Genomic DNA, 19,614 nt, shown 5'->3' with positions numbered 1-19,614 from the left:
CTCTCTCTCTTTCTGTGGTATCTCCATCAACAATTTCATTTCCACTGAATAATCTGTGCTCGCTCGCTGTAAACCGCCACACAGTGAGTCACACGGTTGAACTGAGGACAGCGGTGCGGATGACTTTCTCCTCATCATGTCATCAACCTTCTCCTTCTCTTCCCCACCACTCACTCTCAGGCCAGCTGTGTGTGTGTGTGTGTGTGTGTGTGTGTGTGTGTGTGTGTGTGTGTGTGTGTGTGTGTGTGTGTGTGTGTGTGTGTGTGTGTGTGTGTGTGTGTGTGTGTGTGTGTGTGTGTGTGCTTTGCCTTTGAGTGTGCCGTGCATGGTTCAGATTGAGCATTTAATTCCGCAAAAGTGTTTTTCTTTTCTTTTTTTCACACAATGCTATTCCACGAAGCAAGCTCATGATCTTGCCTTGCAGAATAACTTATTAACTAATTTAGATATTTGTGTGTTTGTATTGAGTTTTGATAGATGGAAATAAGTCTGTTAAACCAGAGAATTCCACGTATCCATGAGATCAACTACGCCTTTCTTTTTGTTTACTTATTTGTTGTTTGTTTTCCTCTGTGAAGCGCTATACAAATACAATGTATTACTATTAATATTATCAATAATTGAAAAAAATGTGGTATATTATCGACGCATACGATGCATCATCCAAACGTTGTGACGTCTCCACGGTCATCATGGATGCTAATTATGACGCCCAATCATCTGGGTAGTACTGTCTGCAGTTCTGGAGTACCTGCCAGCTTTTGGGATTGGTGAATCATGCGTGTAAAATCCATTACAATTACCATTACAAAATGCCAATCACAAGTCCAACAAAATGCACTGAGAGAGACGCTCCAACATTATCATAAATAGGAGCCCTGCTACTTTCGAGTCTTTACTCAGTGCCCTCTATTTGCCTGGGCGTCATCGCCATATTATACTCTGCCGAGTGTGGGTGCAAACAGGCAGCCACACAGGTGACTGCACAGGTGACAAAGAATATTAATCATCCCAACAGTTTGTTGACATGTTTGGGTCGCTGTCTGCTCTTAAGTGCGTGTCTGAATAATTACCCTGTCCCCTCACGCGAGCCTCTCTCAACTTAGCCTGCCCTGCGCTGCAGAGTGCACGGCCACGAGCTTGACAATGACAGACGTGGCAGCCATCCATGCCAAGCCAGGTGACCGACTATGAACTGACATTTCAGGAGAACGCCCGAGAGAGCGACGAGAGAGACGGACAGACGGGGAGTGTCTGGATAAGATACAAGCCAAGAAGCAAACGTGAAGACTTCTTTCTTTGTAGAACTGTGTTGGCCGCTTCCTCAAATGTATGGTTTCCTTTATAAATCTGATCGGGCTACTCTGATCGCATTACTGCTGTCTTATCAGTGTGCTATGATATAATAAATGCAGAATAATGTCATCCACTTGAAACGGCCTCACAATCAAATTCCTCCCTGTCTGAAAAAAACCTCTCCTTGTTGGTTTGATCAGAGAGCCTTTGAACTTTAACTGTCGACGGAGAGTTTGGGAATTTAAGATTTTTAGCTAGATGAGTGTTCATTGGGCTCCGTTTAGGCATTGCAGGTTTTGTTCAAGAGCGAGTAAGACACGGAGTAGTAAATTATATCATGGTATCCTATGGCTACCATAACGTAAAGTCCTTATTTACATTTAAATTGCAAATGGCCCTGGTTGGCATTAGTTATGTCATTGATTTCAAAAGCTACGTCAAAAGCTACAGAGCCCTTCTGGGATCAGAATACATCACGATTGCTAAACACAAATGTTTTTCCAGACACAGTTATATGTAATGATTTCGGCCAACCAACTCAATGGGACACTGGCTTGGTTTAATGTCATTACGGACCATGGTCTTATATACAAAAATGGTGATTAACCAAACAATGGTGATGCTGCATACCTAGTCAAGACCCACTGCTTAAGCCAGCCAAAGGCATTGAAAATGGACCACAAAGTCCTGAGCACAAGACTGTTAAACCACGAGTATTTCACAAGGTTACCTTCAGAAATTTCAAGGATTAAAATGGCATCGTAAGAAAATAGAAATTTGACAGCACTTCATCCTTCGAAATAAAACCATTCTTTAGAACAAAGGCAATGAATGGGTAAGGACAAATCAAAGCCTGATGTGGGATAGGCCCATTCATTTGAACGGCAGCGTTTACCGTTTGCACACTCATTTGAAACACCTACTTGCCAAGCGTTTGCTACTGTTGACTGCTGTGTGCCGTATGCTCCCACACGGTAATGTGATGTAGCTGTATTCTGGGGGGTACCGTGTGCTTAGATGAATGCCATTTCTCACACCATTAGCTTCAACATACTGGTTTTATTCACAGCGCACAGATAGACCCAAGCAATCCTAAACACGCCCACAAGCCCCGTTTCAACAATTGATCTAGAGTGTTCCGCCCAGTCTGTCAGTGCGGCATGCAGCGGTAGGAACCATTAACTCCATCTTCCCTCCACCGCTCCACTCTTCCTCTCAACGTCTATTTCACCGTGTCCTTTCTTTTTTGCCATTTCCCCAAAAAGATTTGGCATAACTCTTGCCAATCATTTTCTTTCGAAAAACGTTAAGAATTCACCGTTTGAGGATTCGCATGACAATCTCTTTGTCTGCTTTTCACCCTCCCAAAAGTGTGTGTAAAACGTGTAAAAAAAAAAAATAGCGGCACACATTTTGTCTTGTTTTTCAACCAGCTGATATGATCGTTAATGAGCTCATACAATAATAGCTAATAACAAAGGGAAATCAGTGAGGGAAACCCAATGTGCCGACTCCTTCGGCCTGGTTCGCTCCAAACGTCCTCATTAAAGCGTGTTCTGAGTGTGATGGTGCTGGGAGGCAGACGTTTGGAGGGCCGGATAATCCAGTGGGTTTTCCAGGCATGATGGGCCAGTCGATACGCCGCGCCCGCTCCCTAAATAAGCCGTAGAGCCGGGTAAAAGAGACTCCGGGGAATGCTTTTCCTGGTGGTCTTTTCTTCCTGCCTCGACGCTCAAGGTTAGACGTTGGTGATGGCGGGGGGGGCGGGGGGGGTTGTCTTTACCTCTTTACAATGCCTCCCCTCCCTCCTCTCCTTCTCTCCCTTCTCAGGGCTCTTCCAAGTGCACTGGTAGGATTATAGACGGCCAAATCAAATTGCCCGTTAAATATTTTCTCCTCAACTAATTAATAATTTCATGTATTTAAGATTTTGAACAGAATGTCCAGAAGAGAACACGGCAGATCAGAAATGTTCCTATCATATCGGTTCAGAAAACAAATACAACTGCGTTCCCACTCTACTACTGCCGTGGCATAATTACACCAAGAGGAAAAAATAAAACATATCAGCCTTTCCACTGCCAGGAATAATGAATGTGTAATTCAGTTTTTCGAGTGGACAGCGTGTATATTCTGCTGAGTTAAAGGCAACCACTCAGGTGCATATCTGACGTGGTGGTGTTGAACTTGCAAAGGAATACATTTGTCCCTAGGAGCTGGGGACTTTCGTTTCTGTGTGCGTGTGTGCAAACACCGTTAGGGGTACATCAGCGAGTTTAATTAAGGGATTTCTTTTCGGCAGACGAAACGTCAGCCCGAAGGAGGAATACATTGGCAGACACAGCAAGGGGGCACTTGTCAGTTCTTTATAATTGTGATTATAACGCAGTGGCACCTATTGGGTGAGGTGTGTCTGATATCGTGTCTAATCATGCCCTTACGAGTATCATAGTGTTAGGCTAACCCCTAAGAGCCGTGGTCACGTGAAGGTAAAGCTGTTCCGAGGTGTTTACAGGTTTGAGCCTGGGCCAAACCCCGCCCTTAATCTGACCTCAATGGGTTTCCAAGTGGTCCGCTGGCGATGGCGGCATCGCTAGGGGCGACCAGTGGGCTGTGGCAGACTGGGCAGGCAACGTTCGATAACTGACAGCCAAGTGAAAATGGTTGCTTTCTGGGAAATGGTCCATTCTGTCACAGCTCTGTAAGTGATTGTTATTTCTGATTGGGAGCACTCGACTGAAAAAAACGATAAAAAACAGAAGGCATCCCAGCCACCCACAGAGCTTCTGTGATGGCGATTAATTCATAGTAAAAAAATTAAATTGCGTTTAATAATTGGATTGTGCTATATTTGGTGCATCCTGCGTAGCCACTTAGCATTCAGCGATTATTTTGGGGAATTTCTCAGTTCACATGGTTACGGTGCAAAAACATGTACCCTAAAACAAAACTTCTCCAATGGGCATTTAAAACATGCACGCAATTCAATGATGTATTTTCCATATTCAAATATTGAGGGAAATACTCGCTTTTGAATTGAGATTTGAACCTCAATGGTCCACATCTCACATGAAAACAAAGCGGGGGTACGACCGTATTTGGCAGTGTTAAGACGTGCGTTCTCACTCCAGACCTGACCGGTTTCTGAACAGATCCGAAGACGCACTCACTTGCTCGGTCGTCACACGACTGGGTTTTCGATAGCTTATCTGGGGCCCACAAAAGTCCAACAATGCCACAGTCAAGCACGCCTCAGAAATCAAAGTGCACTATGAGAGAGCGTTTCTAATCAAATCATTTACATTGCGGTTTTCCATAACAGACATCCAGACATCACTTTCGGCACAAATGCCTTGAATTGAAGACCGGGTTAATGGGATCGGAGTTGGTATTCGGCAGTGAATAGAAACCAAATCAGCCTATTTCCTCAACCGCAGCTGCTGGGAGGACTGTGAATAGCTGCAACTTTAAGTAAAGATTATTCCTCCCTGTATCCATTGGTGGGCTAAGCTGATGCCACCCAAAGTGGACCATTTGTTCCAGAGGCAGACGAAGGGATAAGAAGAGCCGGTCCTACTTCCGCTGGTCCAACACCTTGTAGATCGTTCTCCACATTGGTCTCAATGTTTTTTTTAATTCAGTTTGAGTATGATATGCCATTTTGGATCTCAAGGGCACCCTCTCTCTCTCTCCCCTTTCACTTACCCGGTGCGTTTGTACACCCATTGTGGCTTTCCAAAAATTCAGCCTAGTCAATGGAAGAAGAAGGAGGGATTTGCTCTCTAATCCTTCGTGAAAAAGGGAGCACTTTGAACGATTCCCCGGTTTTATCTGCTGCTGCTCTTCCGCTGTATCTTCTGCTGGGGCGGGGGGTTGAGGGAGTTAAGCGTGACCAGGAAGCGGAGTGCCCCGTGCTAAAGAACAACTAGGATGAGGCAGAGATTGCGCAGACAGCGGCCGCATGCCCGTCGCACACTTGAGCGATAGAGGCCAGCGTCGCGGACAAACTGTTCCCTGCCACTGATAATTGCTCTTTGTGCTTCAAGCTTTAATTGTGTCCGTGCTGGCGACGGTAGACTTTCTGTGTTTGTGTAGGGGGGTGTGCGTGTGTGTGTGTGTGTGTGTGTGTGTGTGTGTGTGCGTGCGTGTGCGTGCGTGCGCTCATCCCTCTGTGAGCCGTGAGCGTTGACGCGCTGCGACCATCGACGCGCTTCCCGTTATGAGTCCTCATAAAGACTCGACACTCGAGAGGATAACGGCTCCCTGTACCCTTTGACTTCCAAATATATATACTGTGTATATATATATATATATATATATATATATATATATATATATATATATATATATATATATATATACATACACACACAAAGATGTGCTTCCCTATCCCCCCTAGTTTCATTATTTTTTATTTTTTTCACTCTATTTCATTGTCCTTTCCGCTTCATTTATTGCCTTCAATTGGCCACTCTTGTGTCTCCCTGATAACCAGAGTTTGGGGGTGGGGCGGGGATGTGTGCTGTGTTTCCCCATCTGTTCCCCGTTTGCTGTTTTATTAGTTGTTGTTTATTAAAATACTTTCACAAAGTGCTCGGTGCGGTGATCAGTAGCAGGTGTTTTGGCCGTATTTGTTGTGGCGTCGTCCGCGCTCCTCCTCCTGGTTCGTGGTTCCCGGAACGCGGAGGCAAGTGTTGATATGATACCAGAATGAATTACTTCCTTCCCAGCTGCCTCGGCTGCCAGCCTTCGATGCCTAGCAGATCGACTATCAGCGTACGAACCATCTGAGTCGTAACCCCCCCAGATCCCACCCGATTCATCTCTCCGTAAACACGCTGTCTTCACGAGAGACCGTGCGTGTGCTTAAATGCAAAATTTGGGATTTGACATTGAAGAGAAGATTGTATCTGTGATTGGGAGGAGCTGTTTCATGATGCGTGGATGACGGGGTTTAGATCTTGTACACAATCACACAATCATCGCAACAGCCATGTACACAATCTGTACTCTTTTCAATGTGTTTTCAATCGTTGGCTTTGCGCTGAGAGTCATGTTTGATTCAAGCAACTAGCTCGCCATAATGAGTAACTGCTATCTTTATGTTGTTTTGAAAAGCTTGAATAAGAAACCCTGGCCTTGTGAAAACCTTGTGCTTCCTTGTACCACAAATGTGGGTAACGTGGCAGACCTTATTCAGCGTGTTTCTCTTTTTGTTGAGCAGCCAGCCAGATGAAGAATTTAGACAGCTTAAGGATTTTGAAATGATTAGAAATTGTTTAACTGCCAATGGATGTAATGGTGTGTTCAAGAGGGAATCACAAACAACACAAATGAGCCTGTTTATTTCAATCAACATTGAATATTGTACTGACCAGATGTGCACCCAAATATTCCTCATTCTCATCTGGAACTTTAAAACAATATTGAATCATTAATTTCCTAAATTCATCAGTCTCTACATAATCAGATCATGGGGACGAATATAGTGGTGAGGGTGTTTGATATCCAGCCGAAAGGTACCGGAATCAAATATTGAGCCCCAATGTACATCATCATAGACGTCCTATGATATATAACCCCCTCTTAACTCATCAATGGGCTAGGAGAAGACCCCAAAAGATGAAGATAACGATCGAGTAATACATTTTTTTTTAAAGTATTTAAAGTATAAATACAAATATTTATAAAAAAAACGACACCCAAGCTCAATTATTATAATGCCAAGATTGCTATTGTCATTGTTATTATTTGAAGATCCCCTGAGAGCACTGAAAATGTTGACTGGAAATCTAGGCCTTAGATAAAAATTATCCATTTATCCATGATCCCAGCTTATAACAAACCATCGACATAGGTAGACCTCCACTAAAGACAGGAATAAATGTTTGCTCAGGTGTGGACTATGCGACACAACAAAATCAGCGGATCATGAGAGACTGATTTCAATATTTAAGCTTAACGCTCCAAAGAAGCAATACTAAGTATTTTTCCTACAGTGTAATATAATAATGCTGCGCAGTCCTTGGCGTCTGTACTACTGTGAATTTATCCCTCGTCATTGTGTCTTCAAAGATATTTTGCCCAGTATATGCTTCAACTCTGTCTGCACAGAGCTCGCTTTGAAGCAACGGTTTGGTGAAAGTACCACTGCGAAGAAATTGGCGTGTTATGATTACTGACTAAATAGAATCAAATGCACTCCAGAAATTTAGTCTCTTGATATGATGGCTGCACAAAGGTAGCCTGCCAAAGACTAGCTAGCTATTTAGCTGGCTGAGCTGGTCATGGAACTCCCTGAACCATTGCTGTTAAGTTGTGACAACGAAGCAGGGAATTGAGGACCAATAGACCTCACTTCTATTGGACCTTTTTTTTTTTTTACAGCTTCAATGGCATCTGTCACTCAATGTTAATAATTACGTGACATCTTGTTGTATTATTCTTTTGATGTGGACAGATGAGAGAGCGCAGAGAGATCTTCCTCCTGGCACTTATTGGAATTAGCATTTGTGTAATGTTATTTCTGTAGTCTCAAAATGGCTGACAATGTTTGACAAATGGGCTATGGGAATATGGACCGAATGTGCCAACTCTGTAAGCTGATTATTACCATGTCAAAGGCGTTATTCCAGTTTTTTATCTGAATTTGGGGTTTTGTGTACGTTTTTTGCTGGAAACGCATTGTTGCGATCATGACACTTCCGTTGGTCAGCAAGCCGTTTTACATCAGGACTATTGAAGTCATTGTTACTTTACAGCCGGGCCGACTCTAATGTAGTTCCGTTGGCCCTGCCTGGTGCTTTTTGTTGTCCTTAATTTTTGTTGGATGGAAAAATAAGAACATGACCCCTTTTGTAACAACAATGAAACAAAAAGTGCTTTGGGGTGACCACCACCGCATCAAGACTTTGGCGTAAATTGGCCCGTGTCAGGGTGAATCGGCTGGTACACAAGCCTTCATCCCGGCTGGAAAGTGGTGCTTTAACCCCACAGGCTGCGCTCCGAAATAAGACCAGTTCCCCAGAGACTTTATGGGTAATAATCCTCCCAATCTCTTCCAATGGATTACTGTGCTCCATTCCCCAGAAAATACCAGCCACACGCTACAGAAACCACCACCACCACACGCAACCGGATCAACCGCAGCCCGCTTCCCGTTCCATTGCGACTCCTTCCATGCGTTGTTTTTACATCTGTGCGGCCGATTTGTCATGTATTTATGTGACAGTTGTTATCTATTACACTGTTCCATTAATGTGGCCAAGAATAAGAGATTTTATGGAACATTAGGCTGTCACGCATCACGGCTTACAACAGTGAGTCCCCCCCCCCCCCCCCCCCCCGCTACGGCATCTCGAGTTGGAACAGTCCGCAATCACACAGATCAGCTAATTACAGGATATCGACACCACCTCAGCGCCTGCCACCGCCGGCTCCTTTTGATTCCTACCACTTTTCACCGCGTGGACTTTTGTGCTTCCCGGGGAGAAAGCATAAAAAGGGGATCCGGTGCCGAGGCCCCGCTCGCTGGAGAACACTAATAGGGTCTGGGAGAGGAACTGTGTTAGACGCTGGTGCTGGCAGAGTTACAGGCTGTGTTTTTGTTTTATAAATAGCTCCAGCCAGCATTATTTTACTTGCAGCCAGCATATAACCATCAATCACTGCAGCATGCGGGTCAGCTTCCCCCGGCCTGCCACTGAAGGGGAGTGCTGGATGCTCTGCCCTTGGACCTCCCTACCCGTGCGAGTACAGCATGGAGAGAGGAGGCGAGAGAGGAGGGAGGGAGGGTGGGAGGAAGGGAGGGGAGCGGCCCTGGCCAGCCAGGGAACTGGGGAAGGGGCGGGCTGTGTGATGGTAGAAGATGGGAGGGATGGGCGTGTTGTGGGCAGGGGGGGGAGTTGGGAGCTGTGGTGGTGGTGGTGGTGGTGGTGGTGGTGGTGGTGGTGGTGGTGGTGGTGGTGGTGGGGTGAGTTATGGCTCTACACAGTCAGCTTAAAGCCCTCCTTCCACAGCAAGTCAGGAAACAGGATTAATCCTTGAACACCCCCTCCCACCCCACATACACACACACTCCCTTGCACACACACAGACGCGTACGTTCTTCCTTCATGCATATGCAGCGCTACGCACCTATGAACGTGCACGCGTGTGTCGTACACACCTGCTGGCAAACCACGTGTGGGCCTGTGTTGACTCTTAACCACAGCACTCCACAAATTCTCTGTGATCGCGATGGGCCATGAAGAGAAGGGAGGGGGTTGTGTTAATCAGTCTGTCTTTCTACACTTCTGCTGTGGATCTCTGCAGGATGAGCTCAGTACTATTACAAGGCAGGAGGTGTACTGTTTGAACCTGGAAACGCACACGCACAAACATACACACACGCTCACGCACAAGGCAGAGTGCAGAACCAGATGTACTCTGTTTGTGTCAACCATTATATAAATGCAGTTCCGGACACTCTCGTGGGCAGATGCTTTTGCAACTGCAACCCTACCACACAGGTAAAGCTACACACACACACACACACACACACACACACACACACACACACACACACACACACACACACACACACACACACACACACACACACACACACCGAGATGATATTTCTTTGTTGATCTTCCACTGAAGTGTGTACAGACACACATTCTCTCCAATCACTTCCGTGTGTTACCATGGCAGTTGAGAAAAATACAGTAGGACTACAGCAGAGGTGAACAAAATGGTTATATAACTAATGCAGTGCTACATCCTGTTTCTTGGCGAAGCCCACCTCCTGCCAGACTGACTTCATCTCTTTTTTTTGCACATGCTGTTCAATACCTCTTCATTAAGGTCTTTTATCTACTGAGCCTTTCAGAGGACGCCGAAGACATGGACAACACTCGCATGCTCGCCGATAAGGAAGCCCTTTGATACCAAGTGAATGACAGCCCGGAGAATCTTAAAGGGGGATCTCATGTATTCCCAACCCTAATCAAGATTATTTCCAGGGCTCAGAGATGATTTTTTCACTTAATTCAGCACAGCCCTCTCTTGAGGAGGCGCATGCACTTCAAAACCTTAAATCCCCTCGCCTCCCTCACTCTCCCCAAACCCCCAGCCCCCACTGGAACAAAAAAGGCCACTGATCTTGGCCGGCTAATGAAGCTCACCTCCCGGAGTTCCTTGGCCACATCCTTGAGCTCTTTGAGAATGCCGTCCAGCTGTTGGATCACCATCTTCATGTGGCTGCGGATGCGCTCTCGCGGGCTTGGGCTCTCATAGGTGTCCCGGGCCGGAGCTCTGCTGAGGGACATCCTTCACAGCGTGACGTGGGGCCAGGGGCCGGCAGGGTGAGGAGCAGGAGGTGGGCATGGGGGAGCCGTCTCGGGGTCCATGTCTTTGGCCACAGGGAGCCTCGGTGCAAATGATCCGAACAGGGGCCCCTCGCGCACTGGGAAGCCTCAACATCTTAAAAAGCACCCGGGCAGCCGAAAGACCTTGCCTAGCCCGCTCTGCCTCCCCGGGTTCACGCTGTGACATCCATAGCCTCTGCTTGATGCTTCCATATAAGAAGAGGAGAGGAGCATATGGGAAGGGGGGGGAAGGTTCAACGATTAAATCCAGAGAGAGGAACGCACGGACGGACAGACGGGCTTGAGGACGGACGAAGCTCTCACATCATCGTCACGTTGAGCCGACTCATCTCGCGTCAGTGTGTGCGTTATGGCCGGCCCCACAGGAAGTGCTGTTGAAGATTCTTGCCTATATTTAGATGGAAGTACTCTTTCTCTCACCAGACCTGGTCATCGTCTTTTTTTTTGTGGGATTGGTTAAACACAGTCATAACGGTGGGGGTTAGTGTAAAAAAAACTAAAACACAAGCAAAGAGAGTCAAGCTTCGGTCCAGTGGAACGTCATACCGTGAGATGAGATATCCAGGCCAGGAGATAGAAAAATAGAGCTCCACGCAGTTTATTAAAGCGCAGAATGATCACATTCTACATTGTTGGTTGTCAGTGGGGAAAACATTGTCCTCTAATGAGCACCTTTGGTGAAGAATACGCTCTCTTGTGGGGGTTGGGGGGGGGGGGGGGGGCTGAAAATGAAAGAATACTCCTCTTTCCAGTGTACCACTCTCCTGAGGAAAAAGCCAAATAATGAGAAATCCAGATTCTGTAGAAACGTCTCAAATCAAATTGAACAGCCCAATGTTTCCATTTTCCTTGAAAATGATGACTGAATATTCTGTGCGTCTCCTCTGGGAGAAAGGCAAACGTCTGCTAGGGTTCTCTTAGTAGCCCCACTAGGACTGGATCTGCTCCCAGCAGGACTGGATCTGCTCACAGGAGGGAATCCGCTCTCAGCAGAATTGGATCCGCTCCCAGTTGGACTGGATCTTCTCTCAGCAGGACGGGATCCACTCTCAGCAGGACTGGATCTGTTCTCAGCAGGAAGGGATCTGCTCCCAGTTGGACGGGATCCGCTCCCAGCAGGACTGGATCTGCTCACAGGAGTGGATCTGCTCTCAATAGGACTGGATCTGCTCTCAATAGGACTGGATCCGCTCTCAGTTGGCCTGGATCCGCTCCCAGTTGGACTGGATCTGCTCCCAGTCTGACTGAATCCCCTCCCGGTTGGACGGGATCCGCTGCAAGTTGGACTGGATCTGCACTCAGCGGGATGGGATCCACTCTTGGCAGATAGGGATCCGCTGTCAGCAGGACAGGATCCGCTCTCAACAGGACGGGATCCGCCAACTTCTCACTTGGAACGATGTAACTTTTGGCGAGAGTGTGTCTCTATAACAAACCATGGTGGCGATGAAACACCAGATCACCAGGGTGGACTTTACTCTTACACAAGGGCAGGAAGCGTCCGTCCTTCCCGCCTGTCTTTGCGTCCTCCTCCCCCCCCCCGAATCTGGCCCACGCCGGTCCGCAGGGGCGTGCCCAGATGAAAAAAGAAAAAGAGAGGAGAAAAGAGAGGAGAAAGAGAAAAGGATTCTCTTCTCTCCTTCAGTTGTTGCTAAGGGAACCCAGTCTGCCTCCGTGTACTGTGATTGGTTAATTATTTCACTTCTTATCCGTGTACTGTATATTTCCTCGGTAGACTCGGTTCAGGGGAGGCAGGGGAGCTCCGTGCGTTGCCCAGCCGGACAAGATAAATCCCATGAAAGGCTCCCAGAGGGGCACCACGAAACAGCGAGCGAACCGGAGCTGGCGGCCACCTCCAGGACGACGCTACTGCACAGTGTATGCTGGCCAATCACATGTGGCACCTGGACAGATGGGACGAGAAGGCATTCGTTTATAATCCGTCACTCACTCTGGCTCAACCTCTCTCTCTCTTTCTCTCTCTCTCTCCCTCTCGACTACCTCTCTCTCTCTTGCTCTCTCTCTCGCCTCTCTTGCTCTCCCTTTCTCTCTCTCCCACTCTCTCTCTTGCTCTCTCTCTCGCCTCTCTTGCTCTCCCTTTCTCTCTCTCTCTTTCTCTCTCTCTCTCTCTCTCTCTCTCTCTCTCTCTCTCTCTCTCTCTCTCTCTCTCTCTCTCTCTCTCTCTCTCCCCCCCCTACTCTAACTCTGTCTCTCTCTCTCCCCTTGCATCCTATCTATACCATTCCTGTGACTATTGCTATCGTTGGAATGGACCATGCCTCTGGCTGGAGTGAATTGAAACGACGGAGGACAGAGAGACGATCACAAGAAGCAGAGCTCCCATCCGACAGCGCGTTCCCCCTACAGCACTACAGCCGTACACACCGATACAGAGAACACACACACGCATGAAACACACGCGGATAAAGACAGACTCACACACACACACACACACACACACACACACACACACACACACACACACACACACACACACACACACACACACACACACACACACACACACACACGTATAAAGAAAAGCTCACGCACAATCACGCACACATACAAAGACACACACACACACACATAAAGACGGACACATACACGCACACAACCATAAACACATCAACACACTTTCACTTACCTTTTCTTAGTGAGAGGTGCAGTAGTTACGTCCATAGCTCATCAAGGCTGCACAAAACCTGCTACATTTTCAGCACTCTCAATTTATCTGTTACACACACACACACACACGTACACACACGTACACACACAAACACGCACACACACGCACACACACACACACACTGACATTCCACCGTTCCAGTGTCTTGCTGTTCTCTCTGTCACACTTGCTCTCACACATAATAATCACAGACACACACATGCAGACTCCCGCCCCTACTTACTGTCGTGACAGCTTACTGCTCCTCCAACGGCGCTTTATTTCATCGCACCGTCTCATCAGTGGAGGTGTGGAAGTGGAGCATGAAACTGTGGAGGAGACGGGGAGGACAGAACAATAAATGGCCCTGATGTCAATCCGAGCCGTGCCGGGATGGAAAGAGAGAAGAGAGAGGGAGGAGAGAGAGAGAGGAACAGAGGGGGAGAGGCAGAAAGAGAAAGTGAGTGAGCAAGAGCGAACGAGCGAGCGAGGGAGGGAGGGAGGGAGGGAGAGGGAGGAGAGGGACTGGAAGCCGATGGAGGATGGAATGGGAGCGCTGTCGGTCGCTACCGTGGCTCAGCGGAGGGCGCCGTCGTTGCGAGCGCGGTAGCCCACGTCACGGCCGCCGGCGTGGGCCGCATGGCGGGGAGCGGCAAGCAGGAGCAGACGGGAGGAGGAGGAGGAGGAGACGGCCGAGACGCACCGCTCATGTGACTCCGCCGAACGCCGCCGCTCCGTCCTTCGCTCTGATGCTTTTATTTTTTCCCTAATCAACCGTTCTTCCCCCCTCCTTCCCCTCTCGCCTCTTCTCCTCGTCTCCCTCTCCGGTGCGTTCTGCTCGGCGCGCGTGTGCGTGTGTGCGTGCGTGTTTGTGTGTGTGTGTGTGTGTGTGTGTGTGACGCTGCCTCCACCTGGCCCCGTGCGTGTGTGTCCCTCTCCCTCTCTCTCGTCCTCTTCCCTCTTCCCTCGTCCCTGGCGGTGTCCTCCTCGCTCGCCGCTCTGCGCTCGCTGCTGAAGGGAGGCTGATGCCAGAGTTGATCGTGGGGCTCGGATCCTGCCAGCACCACTCTGCTGCTCCACTTGGCTCCGTGGGAGGCGGGGCCAGGAGCTTTAAAGGCACAGCGCCTGTGCTGATCCACGCTGTATACCAGACTCTGCTCCTCTCTCCTTCTCCCCCAGCCGCCGCCGCCTCAGCGCCTCCACAGTCAAACACCTCTCCTTCTCTCCTGTCCGCCTGGCAAACACACACACACACACGCACGCACCGACACGCACACAAACACACACGCACACGCACACGCACACGCACACACACACAGACACACACACACACACACACACACACACACACACACACACACACACACACACACACACACACACAGCATACTGTGTGAACACATGTAGGCATTGCCTCAACCACTGTCTACCTAGCTATAGGCCAGGGGATCTCACACACACACACACACACACACACACACACACACACACACACACACACACACAGAGAGACATTCTGCATGCATGTGAATGACACTTATAGACATATGCACACACATTCACCTTCTCTCACAAACACACATTTACTCACACACATTAACTCACACACACAAACACACACACATTCACAAACATACACACAGGCACAAACACACACTCACATTCACATACACACGCCCACAAACGCACTCGGACACGCATGTGAACACACATTCACTCCATCAGACACACAGACACATTCACTCACACACACACACGGACACGCATGTGAACACACACTCACTCCATCACACAACCTCACTCCATCACACAGACAGACACATTCACTCACACAGACGGACACGCATGTGAACACACACTCCCTCCATCACACACACAGACGCGCTCCCTATCTGCTCTCACTCCTCCTATCGCGCTCTATTCACACTCGTTCTATCTCAGGTTGTTATCTTTTATATCGGGACGTAGCAAACCATTGGCAGTCTCTCGCTCTCTCTGTCTCTGTCTTTGTGTCTCTCTCTCTCTCTCTCTCTCTCTCTGTCTGTCATCACTGTCTGTGTGTGTCTCTCTCTGTCTGCGGCTTCCTGTCTCTCTATTCCTCTCTGTCTCCCTGTTTGTGTGTCTCTCTCTGTCTCTCTCTGTCTTCCTGTCTGTGTCTCTCTCTCTGTATCTCACTGTCTCCCTGTTGTATCTCTCTCTGTCTTCTTGTCTGTCTGTCTCCTCTGTCTCTGCATCTCTCTCCCTTCCTGTCCCTTTCTCTCTCTCTCTCTCTACCTCTATCTCTGTGACTCTATCTCTTCACTGGGGGTAGGGGGGCATGGTGTCCAATAAACCCACGCTGTTGCATCATTAATATACAAAGCAGGCTGGGGGTGACCTCATCTAACTGGGAGGAGAGGAGGAGGAGGGCTCTCGGTGCGACTTTTCCTCCTCCCGTCTCCTTCATCGCGAGGAGGAGGAGGATGTTCTTGCTACGCGAGACACAGCCCTGAATAGCCCCGCCAGAGGCAATTACTCTCATTTCAAATCAGTATTCTGAGTCAGATACTGTAGGCCCCGGTGCTGAAAAGGAAATTCATAATGACACTTCCATGCGTTTGGGAATGCAGGTTTTTTTCGGAGGGGATTTTGGCAAATGACTTGTCTTGATACAGTGCGGGGGTGGGGGGGGGGGGGGGGGGGGGGCGGCACTCATAATGCACAGAGAGGGATGTGATGGGAGAAGGGATGCAGAAAGGATTCAGGGCGCATGGCATGCAGATCTAAAACGTTCTAAGCATCGCTAGGCCTGGTGCCGATGCTGTAAGGCTGAAGGTGCGTTCGCTGGAGACGCGACGGGACGCCCTGTGCCTCACCAGGCCCGGCTCGGAGTACCCCAGGGCCTCGTGGGGTTTTAAAACATCAACCTCTTTTCCTTTCATAATCCTGCTTAAAACCTCTGTCTAGTTTGGGCCGTACTGCTCGTCTATTGGTGGCGCCTTACGTCATGCTGGTTCAAAGTCGAAAATATCACAACTTTACAAGCAACTTGGCAGCAACGCTTTCCCCCAAGAGGAGGATCGGGGAGCGGGCGTCTTCGCTCGGCCCAAGTGCACGCACCTTTTGGGGGATGTTGCACCGTCAAACGGGTTCCTGTCTTTACTCGTGTCTCTTTGATTCAGTCGGGAATCGGAGTCGTGTCGTGGAGAACGTAATGCATCCCCATGTTTCCTGCACGCCCCGCCATGCCTTTCATACACATGTTTATCAAAGATTGCCCTGATTTCTCTGTCACCCTACCACTGTGTTGGCCAACGGGTTAGGCAGTGGCTTCTATTCCCTTTCATTTCCCATCCCATGTCTCTTTTTTCGTCTCCTCCTACTTGTGATACACAGGGGTCATCATGCCTGATTTCCCTGCAATTGCTCAATCTTCCAGCACTACAAAAAGCCTGTTTTGCTTCCGCAACCATCCGCAAACTTCTTCACATGAACACACCCCCCCCACCACACCACAAATGATCCTGTTTTGTACACTGGTGTTTTTTAATAACACTGTTCCCAATAGAAGCACTACATGGCTTACCGTTGAGAATGGCTCAGTTCAGTGATAGCTGAGGGTCTGTATTCCTGGTAATGCCTCAGGTTGGTCCTGGACCCGGTCCAGAGACCTGTTGGAGGGACCGAAGAGCCCTGCCTCGGATTTATTGTATCACGTCGTTTATAGAGAAGTTTTATAGAACATTTTCTTCTGCCAGCCATATTATACTCGTATGCATCGTCTCTCTCTCTCTCTACCTCCCTGTCTCTCTCTCCCTTTCTCTGTCTCTGTCTTCACCTCTATCTCTCTCTCTGGCTCTTGGTCTCCACCTCTGTCTGTCTGTCTGTCTGTCTGTCTGTCTGTCTGTCTGTCTGTCTGTCTGTCTGTCTGTCTGTCTGTCTGTCTGTCTGTGTCTCTGTCTCTGTCTCCACCTGTATCTCTTTCTCTCTATATAGCGCAATCACAAGTCTATACATAAACTCCCGCATTCACACAAACATATGTGTGTACACACACATATGTGGAGTGTACTGAGGAAGTTTTGCAGCAAAATGTCTTCTGTTAGCCACACTACAATAATATGCATGGTCTCTCTCTCACTGTCTTCCCCTCAATCTCTCTCTCCCTCTCTCTCTCTTTCTCTCTCTCTCTCTCTCTCTCTCTCTCTCTCTCTCTCTCTCTCTCTCTCTCTCTCTCTCTCTCTCTCTCTCTCTCTCTCTCTCTCTCTCACACAAACACAGGTGTATACAAACACACACACGCACACAAACACATGTGCGTACACATACAGACACACACACACCATTCCTGAAAGAAACAAGGCAGGTAATTTGGCTGTAGACAGGTGGGAACCTTGAGGGAGTTTGTTTGACTGCCATTGTTTACCTGGCGCTGAGTTATGACTCTCTACTTATTTGATACTGGAGGGATCACTGCTCTCTGTTTTTATTGCCGCTCTTTTGGCGGTCGTCCCCCTGGCCCCGGGACCAGATGTGCCGAAGGTTTAATTTTCTAATAACACAGAGGGAGGCGGGCGGCCCGGATCAATATTGGTACTCCACCCTGGGTATCTACACACATGGCAGCCAATCTGCGCCACACCACAGCCTAGCCCACCTCCAGCCCCCCTCGGACCAGGACGTATGCGAGGCCGCCGCTGAATAATAACTCGGTAATGTACCGCACTCCTAAGGTTCAGGGGATGTCAATACCCCACAGCCCGCCTGATTCCCAATATGATTGATCGAATGATTTCAACGACGACTCAAAACACATCCGCTGGCTGTAATAACAATAGCACCGCGCAATAAATATCACAGCAACAGATCCCCGCGTATGGATTATAGGATTTGAGTTTTTATTTTCTGTGTTTCAGAGCGCAAGGTCTTTAAGGAGAAGGCCGACATGTTTATAATATTTGTACTGGCAGTAGGCCTATCCCCCGAGGTAGCGGTGACTTTTTTGTATGTTGTCTGGATTGTTTGTCGAGCAATCCATGAAGAGATACTTAGCGTAGGTGGCGACGTCTTCAATCATTCCATAGAAAACCAGCTCTGTCATTATGATTAATTCGACTGAATAATAGTGTTTTCTTAAAGAGCCGGTAATGAAACAGCAAGGTGTGGGCTTAATAGTAGCACAATATATTATTACAGTGAATTCGTTTTTTATTATTTCATTGCCATATAATGAAAATAGTATTATTAATCAATCATTTGTAATCACCGGCTGAACCTGTATATTCACCCACATTCAACCATTATTGAATTCTACAAAGTACATGCTGTACCACTGAGGGTTAGAGGGAAACAAATTCAGCACATCCATAAGACGGAACATGTCACACGGTTCTCATAGCAACCCTGTTTTCACACGTGACATTTTGACCGGCCTTTGCGAAGATCCACTATTCCTTTTGTAATACTGCAAAAATGTTCCATCGATTAACCCTCTGCAATGGCTTTCACCTAACACAGAAGACAATTCATTTTGAAATTCAGACATCCATTTCCAGGTACAAAACTGGCAGACATGCACTCTCTTCACATAAAGGGATTAACAGATTTTGGGGGGATTTGGGGGTTTTCAGGCAATTTCCAATTTGGCACACAAAAAAAGGATAATGGTGATGAACAAACAACTGAATAATGCTGACCTAATAAGCAGCCTGGGTGCTACTTTGGTCAAGGCTTGTAATCTCACACCCTGGGGGTATTTATCTCTGTTTTAATGAGCGCTTCCTTCATTAAGCTGTTCCACTTCTGACCATCATGTGGCACTGTGGTGTAGTTATGACATGTCATTTCTCCTTCTCCAACTCACATAGTCAGCACTAAAATGGAGGACAGTGAGTCACGAATATTCCTCTTCGCTTAGGCACCCAGGGATTCCTTTGAACACGTCCAAACATAAGAGGATGAAACTATGAACCAGGCAGTGGAGAATGGTATTATGATGATTGCGTTGATGTATGCACTTTCATGCGGTACTGCTTAGAAAGTGTAATTCTACCTAGATTGCACTAAAATAAAATGAATATGGATATGAGAAAAGCCACCAATGTAGTCCAAATCTACTCAGAGGACACCCAGCCGCCTGTATTCCCATGAGATCCTTAATCCAGTTATGTGGAAAGATGAGGCTTTGGGCCTTTCGTAGAATGGGTGTATTTACTGTGTTCTTTGTGTGTAATGTTCTTTGTCACAGATCCGTCATTCGGTATTCACTAGTGTGAATACTGGACGCCCATCAATTACAGT

The 19,614-nt window shown here is 47.9% G+C and overlaps 1 protein-coding gene across 3 annotated transcripts in view; it reads right to left on the bottom strand.

Moving 5' to 3' along the window:
• Positions 1-14,520, bottom strand: part of insyn1 (inhibitory synaptic factor 1) — a 41,767-nt gene extending 27,247 nt beyond the window's left edge. Inside the window, exons 1-3 of one of the 3 annotated variants that reach the window (XM_030378031.1) lie at positions 14,247-14,520; positions 13,580-13,664; positions 10,464-12,571 (exon numbers count right to left, since the gene is read on the bottom strand). In XM_030378031.1, coding sequence (XP_030233891.1) covers positions 10,464-10,607 — 144 coding nt within the window. In that variant the 5' untranslated portion in view covers positions 10,608-12,571; positions 13,580-13,664; positions 14,247-14,520. Of the gene's footprint in view, positions 1-10,463; positions 12,572-13,579; positions 13,841-13,905; positions 14,185-14,246 lie in introns of those variants that run through there. The other 2 variants (XM_030378030.1, XM_030378029.1) reach the window with 2 other exon arrangements.
• Positions 14,521-19,614: the final 5,094 nt, after the last annotated feature.

The sequence above is a fragment of the Gadus morhua genome, chromosome 14 (assembly GCF_902167405.1).
Source record: "Gadus morhua chromosome 14, gadMor3.0, whole genome shotgun sequence".
Lineage (NCBI taxonomy): Eukaryota > Metazoa > Chordata > Actinopteri > Gadiformes > Gadidae > Gadus > Gadus morhua.
Note: the sequence above shows the minus strand (reverse complement) of the source record. Positions and strands in the feature narration are given on the sequence as shown.